Source organism: Sciurus carolinensis, chromosome 11 (genome assembly GCF_902686445.1).
Source record: "Sciurus carolinensis chromosome 11, mSciCar1.2, whole genome shotgun sequence".
In the NCBI taxonomy this organism is placed as follows: Eukaryota; Metazoa; Chordata; class Mammalia; order Rodentia; family Sciuridae; genus Sciurus; species Sciurus carolinensis.
This window is the reverse complement of record NC_062223.1, coordinates 65,837,208-65,851,338: the sequence shown is the minus strand read 5'-3', so window position 1 is coordinate 65,851,338 and position 14,131 is coordinate 65,837,208. Positions and strand designations below refer to the sequence as shown.

General features: G+C 40.9%; 1 protein-coding gene and 1 non-coding gene across 2 annotated transcripts; both read right to left on the bottom strand.

Annotated features, from left to right (window-relative positions):
- Window positions 1-2,623: 2,623 nt before the first annotated feature.
- On the bottom strand, window positions 2,624-13,880 carry Eif4g2 (eukaryotic translation initiation factor 4 gamma 2). The gene is made up of 23 exons (XM_047517927.1): window positions 13,865-13,880; window positions 13,681-13,692; window positions 12,275-12,401; window positions 11,941-12,006; window positions 11,211-11,351; window positions 10,651-10,753; window positions 9,571-9,702; window positions 9,424-9,490; window positions 9,102-9,253; window positions 8,619-8,729; window positions 8,335-8,418; window positions 8,146-8,244; window positions 7,735-7,876; window positions 7,479-7,639; window positions 7,028-7,141; window positions 6,291-6,416; window positions 5,978-6,082; window positions 5,669-5,884; window positions 5,326-5,584; window positions 4,801-5,005; window positions 4,447-4,658; window positions 4,237-4,358; window positions 2,624-3,451 (listed from the first exon to the last, which is right to left on the bottom strand). The coding sequence occupies exons 1-23, from the start codon at window positions 13,878-13,880 to the stop codon at window positions 3,386-3,388; spliced, it is 2,838 nt and encodes a 945-aa protein (XP_047373883.1). The 3' UTR covers window positions 2,624-3,385.
- On the bottom strand, window positions 6,835-6,976 carry LOC124960857 (small nucleolar RNA SNORD97). Its single transcript, XR_007104177.1, has one exon. It is a non-coding gene; the product is annotated as a small nucleolar RNA SNORD97 (small nucleolar RNA).
- Window positions 13,881-14,131: the final 251 nt, after the last annotated feature.

Below are 14,131 nucleotides of genomic sequence, written 5' to 3'. Positions count from 1 at the left end.
GGAAGATACCAAGTCCTTCATTAAAAGACCAGTCCAGAGAAGGGGCAGACTTTTGAGGGCACACAGGGGGAAGAAAAAAAAAAAAAAAAAAAAAAACCAACCATATTGTGAGGAACTGGGTCCTTTGTAATTGGATTGGAAGCATTGGAAAATGGTAAGGCTGAGGCTGTTAACCATAAGAAAAACCTGTCACTTCAACATTCATTATTAATTACCATTTTTTTCTGTCCAGTGGGGTGGGCCAGATTGGTACAAAAATTATTTCAATTTAGTGTGTCAGCTATAAAACTTGAGTTACCATGAAGTTTAAGTTTCTCTCTCTGGACACTGAACTATTTTATTTTCCTTTAAGATCTTCCTCCCCGGCAAACGTATTTAAAGTCAGGTTAATTCACTGTTGCATTCAATACTATCTGATTCCTAATACATGAACAGCAATAACCAAGACACTTAATTGCTTCCTTGGAGTGCTTCTCCAGTGAGTGGGGAGATAGGCAGTAAGCAGGTGGTTTCAGGGTAGGATTGGGATGAGACAGTGGAGTAGAGGGATTTGATAATGGGCAGTTCTTTATGACAATCCACCCATAAGCTTAATTTTTCTACTAGCCTTGGGAGAAGTGAATACCTACTTACCACAACAGGGACCCAAAAAGCCATATCCTGGCTCTGCTAAAGGCAGTAAAGGGTAGAGGCACATTACCTGTCCAAGAGCAACTGTGAGCTCCTGACGCTGGGGAATTCATTCCAAGGTACTGGTAGGGGAAGCTGCAAGGCCTAACAGGCTAGTTACAAAACTGCCCCAAATTTCTGTGGCTCAGGTTCAGGCTGCCCAACTTCCCTGTCCATTTCTCAGCCTGGTTCTCAAGGTACCTTTAGGTCACTTGAGTTCCAGTAAACTTCTACTTGTCCAGCATTCCCGCCCCCACAACCAAGAACTTGGTACAAACTCCTGAGCCTTGGTAGGAAGTCACATTTTCAAGAGTGGGACATTTATGCTAATACCTAAAGGATGTTACAAAAGATTTGAAGTGATGGGAATGAGTGGGATATTCCAGTACCTACCTGCCAAAGCAGAGATGAAAAGGAATGAAAAAAGGGACAAAACTTAGGATTTTGGGTTAAAAATCCAGGTGGAAAGCCATTTCGTGGGTTTTGAGTGGGAAGGTATTTTTAAATTCCTCTTACTTGGGCTACTGTGAACAGGGCAAATGAAGATGTAGATAAACAACGGAAGCCAGGTAAGGCTATTTATTTGGGGCACACAGGCGAGAAATCAAAGTCAATGAGGTGAGAAGTTGTGTAGTTTCTAAATGTTTGGAAACCAAAGCTAATAGAATCTAATGTTAGATTAGAACATAGAAGTTCTTGCAGCAGCTGCAAAGGTGGTTTAAGAGATCCAAGCGATTCCCACTGGAAATTCAAATGGAAGAGTGAGGTACAAAGGAAACTAAGCATGGTGCCCTGGAAACATGTAAACAATCCTCAAGAATTGTCTAATAAGGTGATAGGATGATCAAAATCTACTGCATAGAACACAGGAGTCACTACTCATAACCTGAGAGGGATACAAACCTTACTGAGGTTTAGGGGAGAAAAGTATTTGGTGAACTGAATACAAAAGGCAACTTCCTCAAACAGGAAAGCAGAAATCTGGGACAAGATGTACAATTTCTAAGTCTCTACATATGCTAGTCCCTAGCCAAAATGAATTATGACTATAAACTGAATTCAGTGGCCAATCCACCTCAATCAGTTTTCACCCCAGCATGGAGCACTGACCAGATGGCTAACACCATTTTACTTGAATACACTTCAGTCTCCTGAAATCTTAAATAGGTTGTTCACTTACCCACCATTTTTGCTGTGCTTTAGACAGCCACCCAAAGCTACAAATTGATAAAATTCTAGTGATGACAACCTAAATACAGGGTGAGGCTTTGATTCCAATGGAACACAAAAACATTGGCTCTACCTATCACCCTTTTCTAGTAGGAAGTAGGTGGGGCTTCCTGCAACAGTGTCATCAGTATGATGTATACTGCCTGCCTTGAGGGTTTCTGTAAACCAAGACCAGGTTGTACTTAAGTGGCAGGACAGCAACCAGGATGCCAGGACACTTTTTCCAGTGTTCCTGCCCAAGCTAATGTTAGGGTCAAGATTGCAAAAAATTTCCAGGGCTTGTGGGGATGTGGGTAAACCTTTAAGGAGTTTCTGAAAAACACAACTTAACCCCATGAAGAACCTTCAGTTAAATCAAGAAGCCAGATAATTTTACTGGGACAAAGGATTTTTCAAGAAGGGATGGAAGTCTTCCTGGGAACAGATTACCTACCTACTTCAGCCTGATGAGAAGATAAATGTCAGTTTTTGTTGCTATGCATAGATAGTAACATAGCTCCAAATCCATGAGACGTGTGATCTTTGACTAGAAACTGTTTATATTTATACAGATCTAATAAAATGACTTAAGGAGGAATGACCTTGAATTTTATGTTTTATCATGAAGAGAGAATAGATTGAGTTTATAAACTCCCTCAATCTTCAGAGATGAGTCTGCTATACCTCAAAAGTTAACAATTCCCCATAAAGTTGCAGGTGCTATTCAAAGTCACATAAAAGTACATCAAGTATCACAATGTTTATTGATAGATACAAGTATATAAAATCAGGGCATGAACATGACTTGATAAATTAAGTAGACTTAATTTCAATACTATAATAAGAGGGACCAATTCAAATTCTCACCATTTGTTTCACACCCACAAAAACCACTTCAAGGGCATTAACGATCTCTCAAAACTGATCAGTTTTGTGCAAGTAAACCATGTTTCTTTTAAAAAGACTTGTGCACTTGCCCAGGCTCAAGGATATTAAAATCTAGCACATAAAGCCCATTACTAGAGGTAGAAATACAGGCAATATACTATTACGGCAACAACCATCAATTACAGTTAAGAATTTTTCTGTAACAACCAAATGGATAATCAAATATTGCAACAACTCAAGTATTACTGAGCAAAGTGCATTTCTACAGTATTCAGTGTTGCTATTCAGTTTTCTAACTTAAAACAGCCTATGATAACTGGCAGCAAAGAAGGTCCTTGCAATAGACTGCCTCTGCTTGAGAACTTATGATGTAATTATTGCATGCTGCTAATATACTATCTAAACATTAAAGATACTCCTAAAATATTTGATGGTAGACTATGATTAAGACATTACACTACAAAAAAACCTTATGCAGAAGGAAATCCTAACTGACGTGCTTCTGCTTTAAATATCGTGAAAACATTACAGCGGAATGAATTTTCGCAGTGGTTAGGTCAAATGCAGTTACATCATAGCAACAGTATGTTTTGCACAATTTAAGGCTTTGGCTGGTTCTTTAGTCAGCTTCTTCCTCTGATTCTTCTTCTTCAGCAGTTTCTAGCCAGGTTAGCCACTGATTCACCTGTAAATTAGATTTGTGATTATTTATTCAACGGCAGGTTCAAGAACCAAAAATCTACCCAGGGGCAAGTCTTAGAATAAACCACATCTTTATAATTGCAAACAGCTGCAAATGTAAATCAACCGAAGTTTCAGTTCAAAGCTAATTTGACACTCTCCACTTAAACTTCAGTATCTTTTTAGTCTAAAAATGATCCTGTGAGGCTACTCTGTAACCCTTAGGAGTAAGGTAAGACATTATAAAAGTTTCCCAAAGCCTGGTCCTTTGGAAAACTAGCATGACAACTGTGTACCACAGACCTACAAAATCAGAACCTTTGGAATAAAGCAGTGAACCTTTCCTCTCCAGGTGAGTGAGTAAAGCATTTTAATTCTGGAATGTTCTGATGTTTCTTTTCCCCAGGGCTGGCTATTACTCTACTTGGTAAGATCAAAAAAAAAAAAAAAAAAAAAAAAAAAAATCAAATTTTAAGAAATCAGAAGCTTTCTCTTCACTGAAAAAATTTTAAAAAGCTTAACTCTAAACTTCCACAAATTATTTAAGTGCCTTTAATACAAAAAGTTGTTAATCACCTTAATTCAACATCCTATAAACCAATATTAAGCATGACTTTGTGCTAACTGCCCATTTTAATAGTTTTAAACAGTTCAGAATTACACATGGATGAAAAAACTTTCAGAACCAACTTTTGTATTTCAGTGTAAAAAGAGAACTACTCACTGAAATACCAATGAAATCAGAAAAACGAAACAAAAAACCCCAGACCAAATTTATGGAAAATTTACCTGGAACAAAGCCTTGCCTTTTCCTGGAAACTCTTGGGTTATATCTTCTTTCCAAGCCAGGAAAGCTTCCTCTTCAATAATTTCCATGTCATAGAAGTGAACAAAAAAGCGGAGTAACATGCCTAAAAACCAAAACACAATCCCATTACTTAGGGTGCTATCTCATCATTGCCCCTTAACTCCCTATTCCTCTGACACCTGTCATCTCACCTTTTGGGAAGTTGCTGTTGTAGCAGTGCACCTGTAGAGCATACAGGGCACTGACCTGTAGATCCACATGATCATGAAGGAATTTCTGCATCACTGGCTTGAAAGAAAGAAGCAGTTGTTTTTCCTGCTCTAACTGTTCTTTGGAAGGAGCAGAGGAAGAATCTGTCTCGTCGCTGGGTGGGCTTACTTCACTAGAAATATACTGTAAGAAGCTGGACAGAGAGAGACCTTGTTAGAACCACAAAATGTTTTCTGGTGCAAGAAAGAGAAACTCTTAGCTCCCCGTTTTGCAGACTTTATTCTCTAGCAAATAAAATATGAATTTCACTGTATACAGAAGACCACTGGTCTTACCTAGTCATTAAGATGTTCACAAATCCTTTATCTACATGAAGTTTGGGAGAGATGTTATCTTTAATCCATTTATATATGGTTTGAGGGGATGGATCCAACTTTATTTGCTTCAAAAGTTCCTTCTCCAATTTGAGAAGTGGGAATAAGAAACTCAGTCCCTTTCCTTCCAAAATCTCCAACATGCGGTCCTTATTCTGATCAATTTCTGAAGAGACAAAATGATTTGCATCACTGAGTAGCAGTTCACTTTATCCAACTGGCCTATCTAGAAAGTGTAACATTACAAATAATTATCTGGCATTTAGTTTTCATGTAAAAGAATACAGAACTAACCCAGCAAAATGAACTCTTAATACATAGATCAAATAAAAAGTTGATGATCCTCTTAAAATAAGGTCTTAAGATGTACCCAGGGCAATGTTTATCATTACTTGGACAGGTAGTAAAGTTGTCTGAATTCACATAAATCCACTCAAGGTACCAAGAATCTCTAGGTTTAGTATTAACAAAATAGCATTCTCTTACCTGGGAGCATTTTCTGCATATTGACCTTGCTTTGTTGAAAAAGTTCTGTTAACCATTCTCGATCTTGTAATTTAGCTAATTGCTGAAGACAAAGTAAGAAGAGTGGGAAATGGGTGCCACTCTCCAGTGGTTGAGCTAGTTCTGAAATGCTCACCAGCTCTGAAATGATGGCACGAGCTGCAAACTGTGCTAAATATGATTTCACCAAAGGGATGTCGACCTCCAGTTTGGGGCACTGGTCCAATACGTTCAGGAAAGCCTTAGAAGGAAAACACAGCAGTCAGTTTATTAGTTTTCAAATGAGTGCAGAGTTCTTATTACATAATCAGGAAAAATGTTTTACCTGCATGAAGTTGTCACTTGTGGCTATCCCTTCCTGTTTAAGTAAACTGATCAAAGAACTTGCTTTTTCTTTATCTTCATCACTTCTATCTAGTGACAGGATGATTACTTTGCTTAACATCTCAGGAAGAAAGTGTTTAGGAGCTCTCATTTCTCTTACACCATTGACAGCCTCATTTGCATTTCCACTATTCAAATACTCTGTTACAACAGTTTCCTGAAAAGAGCGCAATCCAATTACTGTTTGTGTTTTCTCTATCCCAAATATACAGAGAACTAAAGATTATCTGTGGAATCACTGGATGCTTACAGTTAGTTTAAGTAGTTCTTCCTTTGAAGGTGGCGGCTTTTTGCTAGTCTTGGCAGGCTTTTCCTGGATAAGTGGTGGATTAGTTTTGAGACCAAGCTGAGGTGTCTAAAAGGCAAGCAATGTGACAGATAAAAGGAACATGTAACATTAGCTGAAGAAAACATGAAGTTAAAGAAAAAAAGAGCTCAGTTGGTAGAGTGCCTGCCTTGCATGCACAAGGCACTGGGTTTTCAATCCCCAGCACCACAAAAAACAAAAAAGTCTTCAGAGTACTGGATACTGGAAGAATTGTATCACACTACTGGGCCCATACCTGTCCCAGAGGTGGTGTTTGAGTGCGCGGTGGTTGTGCACTAGGAGGAATCATAGTTATCTGGGGCTGAAGCTTTGGCACTTGATTTTTATTCATTAGGAACGACTGAGCAGGCCTCAAGCTAATCTGGAATTGAAAACAAACCATTACACACATCCAAGTTAACACAATGCAATTGGCTAACATTAAATCTAACAATCTAATATCCTAAAATTAATTTTATAGACTAAATGATTAAATCTAGAGCAAAAATACAAGTTTCTCAAAAAAGAAAAAAAAAAGGTTATTCAATGTTAACATAATACATTTAATTTCTGGCAAGAAAATTGAAGATCTGATTCACAGAAGAGTAAGATACTGTCACAAATCTTACTTTGGAATTCTCCTAGGATTAGCATTATTAAAATATTCAAATAACCCAACAAATTTAATTTTACTTTAGAAAACATCTTGATTTGTTCTTAAATCACTCTACTTACAGGGAAACCAGGAACAATATCCTGACAACAATTTTCCTCACTCTGACTAATAAAAACTTTTAGACTTGCCCTCATATCTCATAATCTTCGCTCACAGGACGCTGGACATTCAAAGAAAGAAAAAGAAAGACAGAAAAGAGAGAAAAAAGAAAAGAACTCCAGCATAAGTCCTCTTAATAACGCGTCTTTTTTATAATCATCGGGCAATAGATTTTCTGAATTGACAAACTACCATATATAAATAACAGGCAAATGTACCTCATCTGCATTAAGCTGTCCTTTCTTAGAAAACCGAGGTGGCATATCCTTCGACTGTCCTTGCAGCTGGGATAAGAGTCCCTGACTCTGGTTATGGTAGAGCTGGCTTAGCCCCTATTTCAGAAAGGGAGAAAGAAAGTCTAGATAAAAAGGGGGTCCACAAATTATGGTAATCAAGTACCAAAGGGATGAGCCAAGCCAAAGGGAAAGTTTAATTGAATTTGCCCAGAGAAAGTAAAAGATGAAATAGGGAAGAATAAAAATCTAGCCTAACTATCAAAGTAATGTGATTTTACTAATCTTAAGGATAAGTATTTCACTCAATTAAAAATAACTGCCAAGGATGTAAATTTGGTTTAGAAAGAACACCTAAAACAGCTGCATCTTTATATAAAGTAGTAAAATAAATCCACATTGCAACATTAACACTTGTTTCCTAATGTCGTCTTACCTGGCTTTTCATAAACTTGCCTCCCATTTCTCCAAACTGTGATTGTGTGGGAGGCATGATGTGTCCCCCATGGCCATTGAAGAGTTGATTTGAACGATGACGTCCCATGGTGGGTGAAAATCTATCCTGGATAACTCCTGGACCAGTACCAATTCCACTACCTTAAAATACACATATGAACTCTTAAAACTCTGCTATTGAAAAATTTAAACAATTTTTTTAGTTTAACCAAACCACTGTTCTATTAAAAAATTACCTGGCATTTGTCCAAACATATCAGCAAGCCCTCCAAGTGGGTCCCTATCCATTTTCATCCTGGGTGGCATGAACGGTGCCTCCAGAAAGAAGTCATTTCTCATCCCTTGAGCCATAGGAGCAGGGATAAACACTCCTAGATCCTTTGGAAATGAGGTGAATAAGTACTTTCATCTCTGGACACTATTTTACTGAAAACTAAAATTAACATTGGGGAAAACAAAAACCTATGGAATATTAAACTGCTATTTGTTTCTGTAACAACTTCTCTCAAAAATGGCACAAGACACACTAAAAACATTAAGTTTCACTACTGCATCTCAAATAAGATGGGGGAGGAATGTTTGTGGCCCTGTGCTATTGTAAAAATTTAAAGACTACTAATTAAATACACACACAACTGTGATCTTACTTTAACTGCATCTTGACGGATTTGATTGATCGTCTTTGGTCCATTGTCAAGAAAAGCCTTGCGAGGAACCCAATGGTGTTCTCGCAACTCTACGGTATCCTGTAATTTAAAAGTTAGTGTAAATTTCATTTTAATATTCCCGGACAGAAAAAATTCAGCTTAACAACATAGTCAAATAAACCAGTTTACCTGCAGCAGGAAACGAATCCTCGCTGGCAATTCCTTACTTAACATCAAGGAACACATTCGGGCAAAGTACTGATCCATTAAGGACTGATAAAAGACAAAAATACATAATACATAATTAAAATACAAAAATACATAATTAAAAGCAAGCAAGCAAGCAAATATGTAGCTTAATTAAGGCTTTTATTATTATTGTCAAGGTAAACGACCATGGCAACCCCAGTGTCAAATATAAGCTGCCTGTTAGGACAAACTAGAGTATACTGTTGCATCAGCAACATACACACCTTGGCTCGTTCATGGTCTAATCTAGGTCCCACTGTCCTCATTATCTGACAGAGGCACTCCAAATCCTCTCCCATATCTTTGAGTTGGACTCTCTTCTTCTTTTCCAAAAGCTGCCAAAAGAATGAAATGCCACATGTTGACAAAATTTTAATCATTCTGGGTTATGTAGTTACTCAGTTTTGCAATGACCCCCTCATAGTTCCTACAGCATCTAGTACAGTTCTACTGATTGTTTTGTGAGGCAATCCCTTTAAAATAAGTAATTCTGATGTAGGCAACCAGTTCTACAACTACTCTGGTAAAACACATGGCATATGTTCACATTAGATACCGCTCTACATTTAGTTTTGCTGGTCATCTAAATATCTCACTAGCCACCTACTTTCTAACGCAGCACAGAACAATTATAATTGACTTCCTCCAAACAAAGAATGCTCCCATTGGCTATCTTAAGCTAACTCTAAATTCCCAGTGATACTTACTGTTTTGATGCACTTATGAAGGATAGATTCATGAATAAGATCAAGCTTGCCAAGTTCTCCAATGAATTTGATGTTCCCCAACATCTTGATCTTAGCAATGGCTCTCTGTTCCTCCTCCTCAGGGAGGAGGGGATTTTCACGCTTATCATAGACTACGGGGGGAAAAACCAACACTTGGAATTAGGTTGAAAATATACTCTCCGTAGTTAGTAAATACAAATTTTTGTGTGGTTCTGGGGATCAAACCCAGGGCCTTGCTTATGCTCTGCAAGCATTCAATACAGAGCTACATCCCAGCCCTCAAATACAAATAAATTCTTACCATCAACATTTCTGGTTCGGTTCTCAAATTCATCTTGTAATTTGGAAATTAGGAGGCGTCTGAATGTCTGAAAATAAAAGGCATCAACTTTATTAATGATAACTTTCAAATCAATTTTAAAGTAAGCAAGTAAAAATCACCACTTACTGTGCTTTGCTTCTGTCCCGGCTGACCCTCTGCTGCTGGGCCATCAAAGTTTGGTGCATCTTCTGCCAATCGCAGACATAGCTGAGCGTACAGTGAGCTATACTTTGGCTCTTCTAGGGCTTTGTCCACAATCTACAGAAAGTCATTAAAAAAAAAAAAAAAATTAAACTGGCAACTTTCTGAAAAAGTACTTTTAGGACTTTTTTTTTTTGGGGGGGGGGTTGGGGAGGAGGTTTACCAGGGACTGAACTCAGAGGCACTTGATCACTAAGCCACATCCTCAGCCCTATTCTGTATTTTATTTAGAAGTAGGGTCTCACTGGGTTACTTAGTGCCTTGATTTTGCTGAAGCTGGCTTTGAACTTTCGATCCTCCTGCCTCAAACTCCCCAGCCACTGGCATTACAGGTGTGTACCACCACACCCAACAATGACCTTTTTTTTGGGTAGTCTTAAGATTATTAACTCGTATGACAAATTATTTCTCTTTGCCTCTTTTATTATTTGGAAATAAGAACGCTTCTCTCGTAAGGTTTACTATGAGCTAAATTTGAAAAGACATACAGACTGCTTAGTACACAGCCTGGAAAAATAAGACCACTTAAATGTAGACTCTTACAATGCTATCAAACACTGTTATAAAAGGTCTCATTCCTCCCCCAATCACTGAGTTGGAAAATATCTCAGACAGAAAAAATATAAAGACACTGGAAGGCTGGGGATGTAGCTCAATGGTAGAGCCCTTCCTTGTCCACTAGCACATGAGGCCAGATGTTCTAGGGGATTGGGGATAGTGGGGGAAGACACTATCAAACAACTCATTTCCCAAAACAAAATATGGTTATCTTCTAAATAGGGAAAACAACTAGCTTGCTGATAACCCTTCAAGCATAGTATAAACAATTTTGAACTTCACCTCTTAAATCTTATGACAAAATTAATAGTTGTTTTTATTACTATTAGCATTCAGAAACATATGTTATCAACTCACACAATAGGGTTTCAAGAAATAAGGGTAAAAAAAGTAACTTGAGGTTGTTAATATTTTCTTCTTTACAAGTTTCCAACATTTAAAACTTACCAGCAGTATGACCCCTTTAAGGATGAGTTTAGACTCTACACCCACATTGAGGAGCTCAAGGCATAGCTTGTCAAACTTTTCAGGAGTAAGCTTATTGAGTATGCTGTGGGAAAAAAGAATCACATTTAAATGTCAGCAAACAGAATAAAGATTCTTCCTTGTCACTGTTGTTTAGACTATTAATATCTATCAGATCAGGGATTCCCAGATGTTTGACAAGAAACCTTTCTCAAAACAAGAGCACATGGGCCTCATTATCAGGGACTAGAGACCATGAACTCTGACAGTTATACTCCCTACTCTAATGGGTTACATACCAAGCCAAGATGAAAGTGCAAGCACAATAAGCTTATGGGTTACAAGCAACTGGCTGGAAGTAATGGTACAAATACTGTTGTGTTGCTCTTCAGTTTAAGACAAATTTTTAAGATACTGTGAACATTAGCATTAAGATATATTCTCTAGGCATGAACATTGCCTTTTGAGTAGTATAACACATACACTGCAGAAATATAGTGAATACATACTTCCCTCTTAAAAAAACAGACTCTGAAACTTACCCTCTTACTTTCCTGAAGATTGCATCATGTCGTTCTTTTTCATTTGCGGAGTTGTTTGCTGCGGAGTTGTCATCTCGTCTAGTGCTTCGTGCAGGAATCCATTTCTGAGCGTTTTGCCCTGGGGTTTTCCCCAGGAACTCGCTGATTAATAAAACATCAACAGAGACTCATAATTAAGAAAATTTGCAACAGCAGTCAGTCACACACCAAATGTCACAATGATTAGAAATTTGGAACAGAAAAACAATCTATGCTTTCTCAACTTCCTTCACAAACTCTGAAGATCATTGGTTCTCAAACAGTGCACACCAGAATCTCATACAGGGCTTCATGAAACAGACTGCTGGGCCTACTCTCAGTTTCACTTTAGCAGGTTTGGGGTAGTGGCTAAGAATTTTCATTTCCAGTATATATTCCCAGATGATACCATGCTGGTGGTCCAGGAGCCACATCTTGAGAATACTAATGTCTTGTGATCATATTCCATATAGAATACCTTGCATAGATAATAACTCATTTTTAAAATAACATCAATAAAAATAACCCAACAGTAAAAGGGGGGACAAAAAAGCAGTTTCAGAGCCCCAACTCACATCAGATGAGCTATCCAAGGGATAATCAAGAATTAAATACTCTGTATTTAGGATTATTTAGCAGACACCATGCTGTTAAGCATGGGAAAGACTTAATTTAAACCTACTATGTTAATGTTTTTACATGTTTACCATACCTGTTGCCAGCAGTCTTGGGATAGTGCTGAGGTGCACCCCTACTTCCTCCTCCGCCCGAAGAAGCACTATTGAAAAGGAAAAATTTTCTTGATTATACCAATTATGTCTCATTATAAAGAGTTAAGGGTTATTTTTTTAATTTCAGAAGAACTTGGGTCTATAGGAGATCCTAATAACTGCATTTATTCTTTGGGTAGTTAATTATGAGAAAACTGTCAGTAAAGACTTGGGGACTTTTAAAATTACAGCATGCTAAGTCAGAATTATTTAGTGTAGTCACTTCCTGATTTGTGAGCACTTAAAACAATCCCCCCCAAATAAATCTACACATACCTGAAACGAGAAGCACCCCCTTCTGCAATCGCACTCTCCACTTTGGCGGCTTGACAACGAAGAATCTTCAAAAGAATAATATTAATGGATGGGGTGGGGAAGGGAGGGGATGGGAGAAATGAAAAACCTAGAATGAGAAAGAGCATCAAGATTAGACACTGCTAACGTACAAATCTATAAACCTTCATTCAGTAATTTATTTCAGATCCTAGCACTGCAGTTGATTTAACTTTCACTGCATTGCAGGTCTCATAACACTAAAAATAGAACGTACTCAAAAAACACAAATGGACAACTTTTTTTTTTTTTTGCTTAAGAAATTCCAGCTGATCAAGGACGCAAAGAACAGCATTCGTAGGCATACAAGAACTCAAACTGCTCAGAACGAAGCCACATGCCACTGTCTTTAAAACTTAGAGATAACTTATCAACACCATAGCATTACGGGGGAAATGTCTGCTCTGACAATTCGTGCTGCCTGGGCGGCGAGCCGCACCGTGCGGTTAAGGCCTGAAGACGGCTCCGCAGCTTCTCTCACTGCCCATCCCTCCTTCCCGCAGAGGGCATGTGTTGAGACGCGCCGAGGGCCCGGGCCTGCGGACGCTCGGCAGGCGGAAGACCAGGGCCACAACATGGCAGCACAACCTCCGCCCCGTTTTCCCTTCCTGGGAACAAAGAGCAGCGGATTCCTCCCACCCCGGCTCGAGTTAGGTAAGTGCTACCGACAGGCGCCCCGGGAGGCTGCGAGTCCCCTGGCGGGAGCAGCAGCAGAGGCCGCCCCCGCCGACCCAGAGCCGGGCTCTTTGTTCTCCGGGCAGGAAGACGGCCTCCGGCCCACCCGCCGCCTGCGGGCGGGCCCCCTCCCACCCATAAATCCCCCGGGACTGACAGCCACCTCGCCATCACCTCCGCGGGCCGACAAAGGGGCCCAAGCCCTCACCCTCTGCCTCCCCCCACGAAGGGCAGCCGGCCGACAGGCCCCGCTTAACTTCGCCCCGCCGGGAGGCCGGGCTCCGGGACTCCTGCGCGTCGCTGGTCCCGCGCCAACGGCCGGGCCCTGCCCGCGGCCCATCGCCCTCCCGCCGCGGCGCGCGCCCGCGCCCGCGCCACGCTCCCCGGCCGCCCAAGCACACCGTGCCTCGGCCCGCCCGGCCCCGTAGGTGCCACCCGGCTATCACCCGACACAAAGCCCGACCAAGTTGCAGTTTTCCTTCTACTCCATCAGCAACGGCAAGGGAGAGCACAGGCCAGGAATTTCCAGGTGCCCCAAGTGCAGAGGAAACGCTAAAAAAGAGTCGCCCCGCCCGGCTCCGCCTGCGGCCGCCATTTTGTACCGCTCGAGAAGAAGCGGCCGGGGACGGCGGCCATTTTAGAGCGCTCCGCTCGGCGGCGGCGACTCTACTCACCTTCACCGAGAACTCAGCAGCTGCTACCGCAGCTGCCTCCTCAGGATCCGGTCGTCGGGGACGGGGAAGGGAGGGGGAAGGGGAACGGAAAACAAAAAAGGGGGAGGGAAGGGGGAGGAAGGAGTCGGGGACGGCTTGAAACTCTCAGCTCAGAGGAGTCGCTGCTGCAGCCACCACCCGGTACCAGCCGCCACCTCCATAGAGCTCCGACTCGCTGCTGGCGCTGAGGCGTGTCAGAAGCCGAACTTATCACTCTGGGGCAGCCGAACCCACCAGGGCCGCCCCGAATGGCTCTTTCGCCACCCAATCAGCAGCCTGGCTGCCATCTGCCACCAATCCGCGCAGGGCAGCGGGGAGGAGCCAGAGGGCCAAGCTCGGTTGCGGCGCAGCCCCGCCGCAGTGCGCAAAGCCATATTCGCGAAGGCTCTGGGTCCAAGCCAGTGGCGTAAGG

What these genes read in the sequence shown, in the direction of transcription:
- Eif4g2 (XM_047517927.1), bottom strand. An exon ending in CGGGACAGAAGCAAAGCACA is followed by an intron (nt 9,491 to 9,570) that starts GTAAGTGGTGAT and finishes TTTTATTTTCAG; the next exon opens with ACATTCAGACGCCTCCTAAT. An exon ending in TATGCAGAAAATGCTCCCAG is followed by an intron (nt 5,006 to 5,325) that starts GTAAGAGAATGC and finishes TTGTCTCTTCAG; the next exon opens with AAATTGATCAGAATAAGGAC.